This window comes from Myotis lucifugus, unplaced genomic scaffold (genome assembly GCF_000147115.1).
Source record: "Myotis lucifugus unplaced genomic scaffold, Myoluc2.0 scaffold_39, whole genome shotgun sequence".
NCBI lineage: Eukaryota > Metazoa > Chordata > Mammalia > Chiroptera > Vespertilionidae > Myotis > Myotis lucifugus.
The window spans coordinates 4,271,398-4,277,397 of record NW_005871087.1 but is presented as its reverse complement, the minus strand read 5'-3'; the positions used below and the strand labels follow the sequence as shown (position 1 = coordinate 4,277,397).

Sequence of the window (6,000 nt, the reverse complement as noted above, 5' to 3'; positions counted from 1 at the left end):
ACATAGGTGAGATGAAACTCGTCAAACTGTACACTACAGGATCTAGCTATTGCAAACTAAAACTATGGGCTACATAATACTGCTGGTGTCTAGTGTTTTGTCAACAAAAATTAATATCCTATTTAAATCATGGCATGTTATTAAAGAAGATATACTCATTTAATCTAACCCACTGGTAGAGGAAAGGTCGATCGCATTAAGTTAAGAGACATAAACATCTATATTTCATGGACTACATACTGAAAAAACTGCAGGCAAATGATTTTATATGAGTAAATGTAATTTCTGACACAAATGGGCAAGAAAATGTACAATAAAAGTAATAAAACCTAACCATCCATTCATGAAAATATGCATAAGCAATTCTAATAATTATTATCTACACTATAAATCTTAAAGGCAAGTGTCAGAAATAGCAGGAAGGCAATTATAACGTAAATTATAAGCCCCCAAAATACCCTTTAATATAAATAGAGTATGCTGTGCATAGATCCACTCAGTTGTAAATTAAATAATTTCAATTACTTTTTAAATTAGCACTTTAATAGTATAAATATTTCTGGTCCAGGAAAAAAGCCTAAAAAGTACTTCAGTGTATGCAATTTACTTTATTTGTAGTCAAACTAGTGCACATATTACTAGGAAGTTTTAATAAATATAAAAATCTATATTTGCACATCAAAGCTGTATGTGTCATTTCAATGTGTGAGGTTTTTTTTAAGTCAAACTTTTGGATACAGTTAACTTGAAAGCATTCCACTAAAATATAAGCTCTGTGAGGAGCAGACTTTTTCTTATTCAGTGTCATCAGTTCGTGTCTAAGAACACTGCCTGGGACATAGTAAGTATTCAATAAATACTTGCGACAAATCGATAATTCAAAAACGTTTTGTGACTCAAAATATATATAATCATTCAAATCCCTACTGTAAAAAACACCCCAAAAAAATTAATCTTATGCTTTCAAATGCTTTGGATGTTTCAAGCTTTACCCTTCTAGCTTTTTTTTTTTTTAAGTTAATAGTGAAATAGATCCTAAACACACACTGACAAGTGGAAGAAGTTACCCTATAGATAATCTGACAGCAAGGGGAATTAACTTGCAATAATAAAGGTGCCAATGATAATCTAAAAATAAAATCACACCATCAAATCAATAATTGATTATTTAACAGCTTATATAAAGCTTTCAGATGAGTGACCATGAGATCAATGGGGGCCTTAGCACTTCTCAGTGACTAATCCTATCTCAATTTTTTTTCTTTATTGATTAAGGTGTTACATATGTGTCAATCCTATCTCAATTTGAAGTTTGAGGAAATAATAACAACAATAGCTAGTATCAGACCAACACCTCTTGCATGGGGACAATCTTATACCCTATTATATTCACAGAGACTAATATATTAGTCAATGGATTAATTGTGAGTTTAAGCTTCTCTAAAGTTTATATTTAGTATACCATGTTATTTTTTTTCTATGTAGTATTATTTAGGCATGTCATTACTATCCCTAATAATGTATAAGATATCCTGCTTTTTAAATAAATATTCAAGATTCAATATTTACTTCTACAGAGACCACCAGTGGACAAAAGGTTATCAATATGCCATGCTTTTCTACATAAAAAGTAAAATAACATTTCTCTACTTCTACAAAATATTTTAAGGCAATGTTTACACCTGGCAATATATTCTTTATTCCCCAAAAATGAACAACTTCAACAATTTTTCTAACTAGGTTTCCAGAGATCAATACCATGGATTAATTATACTTGTCTAATTTTACATTATCGTATGATATAATGCCCTTTTAAGAGAATTAAGTCTATGCACACACACAAAAAAATTTGGTTATAATTCCTTTGTTTTCATAATTCTCTAATTTCATAAGGAGAATTATAATAGAACTCCACACTTTCTTTAAAAACCTTTTTGTAAATTAACCTACTATATAACTGTACAACATTCTTAACATGGTGCATATTTTCATTATAAATTAAAGCTTGGTATATAGAACCCAAGTATATACTAGTAAAATTATCTTTAAATATATATTAATTTCCTTCAACATCACATACCTATACAATAAGGCATTTTTTTAATATAAAAAAATACCATGTAAGGTTAGGTTCAAATATTTGCAAAGAAAAAGACTTTCTGTGCCTTTTTCATCAATTCAAACCCTAGTCTCCAAAGACACCCACATTGTATCAGTATTTGTACCCACCGTCCAGTTCTCTGTAGCTCAGGCCCAGCATGGTCAGCGGCCTCTTTATGCGTTTCACCCGAGCTGGGGGCAGATCCATTGGGAAATACAGGAATCTTTCTCTTTTCCTGCATTTCACACACAAAAAAACACACTTTCAGAATGTTCTTTTAGGAAGGCTGAGATGGCTTCTTCAATTCAGAGGGAGCATGAGATCTCTTACTGGATATATATACACGTGTGTGTGTGTGTGTGTGTGTGTGTGTGTGTGTGTGTGTGTTAGAAAAAGATGCTTCCTATCATCAGCTTCTACTTTAAATAAGCTCTACTTTAAAACAGAAGCCAATATTTGTCTATTAATATTTCTAAGTTCAAGCTCAGCTTGCTCCATTTTATACTCTAATATCAAATACACTATAAAACACATTCATACACACCATTTCAAATTACTAATCAGCAACAGGAACATAAATAGCCAATGAAAGCATTGCTCTTAGCAGAATTTTTAAAATACTGCTCATGTTAACTACTAAAAATGTACTTAACATTAAGAAAAATGTAAGTGCAAGTTTTCTTTTACTAAGATACTTCCCTTAAGATATAAATAGCACAAGGGTTATTAAAAGCATAAAAAATCAATATCCCATTATATTTTATTACAAATTCAAGAGTACTATTCTCACTTGAAAAGAAAGGAGTGAGTTTGTTTGTTTGTTTGTTTGTTTGTTTGTTTGTTTTTGGGTGGGCTGCCCCCTCTCCCGGGAGGGCTGGGGCGGGGCCGCCTGCGGATTGGCCGCCGGGCTCTAAGGAGTGAGTTTTTTATTGGTTACTTGGGCCTAAAAGAACGAGAAAGAATTAGAGAAAAAGAAGGAGAGGGAGCAGGAGGAGGAAGAGGGAGGGAAGTAGAAGGAGCAGGGGGGAGAGAGAGGGAGAGAAAGGTGGGGTGGGTGGGGTCATCCCAGGAGATGCCCTGGTTCAAAGACTCTAGATGACTTAAAACTACCTGGTTTATATGTTCAATATGTATAGCGTATAAAGACTTATCTATAATCATAAAATTACCATTTGAAAATATCAAAATAAAAATCTAAATTACATCTTAGCTCGAGGAAGAAAACAAAATCATGGAATTTCTGGAAAACAAACAATTTTATTTTATTAAGAAAAATGAATTAAGCATCTAAGCTCAGGAAATGTTAAAACAAAAAAAAGAAAAAATGAAAAAGAAAATCTTTCCTGAAAGAAATAAAACAACTAAAAAGCAGAAATTGAGTTAGAAAAACAAAATACATTTTTAAAAAAACTAAAATTATATTTTTTAAGCTGCTCTATTAAAAAATATGGTAAACCATTAGCCAATCACAACAAGGAGGCAACTTCACAAACTGAGGGGAATTATTTATATATATACATATCTATAACGAAAGAAAGAGACTATACTGTACAACCCTACACAAACACATTTAAAAGCTTGATGAAATGGGTAATAAACTAGGAAAACACAATTTCCCAAAACTGACACCAGAAAAGAGGGAAATCATTACAATGATTTACTAAAACTGACCTTAGAAAAAATAGAAAGCTTACACAAACCAATTTTCCACAGAATAAGCAAGTTGTTGAAGCCTAACATATAACAAAATATTCAGGCTCAGAAAACTTTACAAAAGAATTCTTCCAACTTTTAGAACCAAATTATTCCAAGCCATTTTAAAGTTTAAGAACACAGAAAAAGGAAAACTTAAAAAGTTTTTATAAAACAAGTATAATGATAACACCAAAACACAAAGATTGCACAAAAATCTATGGACCAATCTACTTAAGAGATGCAAACAACTTAAATAAAGTACTAAACAAAGACTGCCAGCACATTAGAGTCCAGGTTGGGTTTATTCCAACAATGCAAAAGGTAGAATTCATATTAAAGAATTTATTAACATGATTTACCATAATAATTGATAAAGTTCATATGATTGTCTCCAGAGATGCTAAAAATTCAACATCTGTTTATATTAACATTTTCCATAAAACAGAAATTTCTGAACATGATAAAAATGTTTATTTTTGGTCCCAAAATCAGTAACTTATTGAGAGAAACACTAGAGACACTGACCAGTTAGAAACTAATTAAGAAATGCCCATATCAACTCAACTACTACCTAACACTATTAGAGATTTTAGTCAATACAATTAGACAGCAGAAAACATATCAGAGGTATAAGAGTTTGAAAAGGAGAGAATAAAATACTGCAGATGATATGACTGAAAACCTACATATAATAAAAGAATTAAGAAGGATGGTAGCATAAATATATAGTAATATAAGAAATATACAGTAACATAGTCTTCGTATACATAAAAGTAGCAAGCAGACAATGTAAGAGAACAGAGACTTCATTTGCAATATAAACAGTAAAGATAAAATTCTAATGAATACACTCAGCAAGAAGCTTGAAAAGCGTAGATAAGTAGAACTTTGTAACATTCCTTAGGACACAAAAACTGACTTGAAATAGGAAAACAACTAAGGAAAGCTATACCATGTTCTTGAACAGATTCAGTGTTATAAAGATGTCAATTTTCCCTCAGTTCATTTAGAAGTTTAACCACTATCATAATTTCTTTTAAATTGTTTTTTCTGTAAATAGGAAACTGATTTTAAAGCTTACATAAAAAAATAAACCAAATACAGCCAAAGAAATTCAGAAAAACAAGAGTAAGAGGAGTCAAGAATAAACTAGATTTTCCAGATATTAATATATCCCAAAAAGCCTCAAAAATTTAAGTGTGAAACTGATCCATTGAATAGATACACCAATGATAAAGAAACTCCAAGACCTAAATGCAAATGGAAATTTAGTAAATGAGAAAGACAGCATCACCAATAAAATGGGAGTAATTAAAAATATATATAAACTTTTTAATAAATTGGGACAACCAGACAGCAATTTAGAAAAAAGATAAAGTTGGGTGCATACTCCACAAAATATACCATGATGAACTCCAAAGGATCAATGAACAATTCAAATGTTAAAAAAAAAAGTGGTGGAAGGCAATGAACAAAATATATTCAGAGAAATTCAACCTCACTCATTATAAAACAGCAAAGTAAAATCACATTAAAATACCCAATAGAGTAAGATAAAGATTTCTATCAGACTAACAAATATCCAAAAGTTTGACAACATACTGTGTTGGTGAGGCTGCAGGGACATAGGCACTTTCATACCTCATTGTGGGGGTCCAAAATTGTTCACCCGATAAGAAGAGATTCTGCTAATTACCTACTAAAATTATAACTCCCATTTGAGTCAGCAATCCTATTTCTGAAAATTTATCCTACAGCTCTATCTGCACAAGACTAATACGGCATATCACTACCATGATGTGGTTTATAGCAAAAGACCAAAAACATACTAAGCCAAGGGATAGGATAAAGTATGATATATCCAATAAACAGGACAAGGAATATTTCTAATGATCAGATAACCAAAATATGTTGTTATATAAAAAGAAGCAAGGTGCCAAACAGTACACATAGTATATTAACTTTTGGTAGAAAGAGAAGAAAATAAAACTGTAGGTTCATATTTCTTTGTACTGAATAAAAACTAGAAGAATAAACAAAAACCTAGTAACAAATGGTGGCCCACAGAAGGTGGTACAGAGATGAGAACATCAAGGGGACATATTGGGGTATAACTTCTCTGAGTGTTGTATACAGTTTTGATTTTTAAAAATGTATAAAGTAGCCCTGGTTGGTTTGGCTCAGTGGATAGAGCATTGGCCTGC

The 6,000-nt window shown here is 31.4% G+C and overlaps 1 protein-coding gene across 1 annotated transcript in view; it reads right to left on the bottom strand.

Moving 5' to 3' along the window:
* Positions 1-6,000, bottom strand: part of SLC4A7 (solute carrier family 4 member 7) — a 55,966-nt gene that overhangs the window by 27,193 nt on the left and 22,773 nt on the right. Inside the window, 1 exon segment of the mRNA XM_023752914.1 lies at positions 2,226-2,336. Within this exon segment, the coding sequence (XP_023608682.1) occupies positions 2,226-2,336 (111 nt within the window).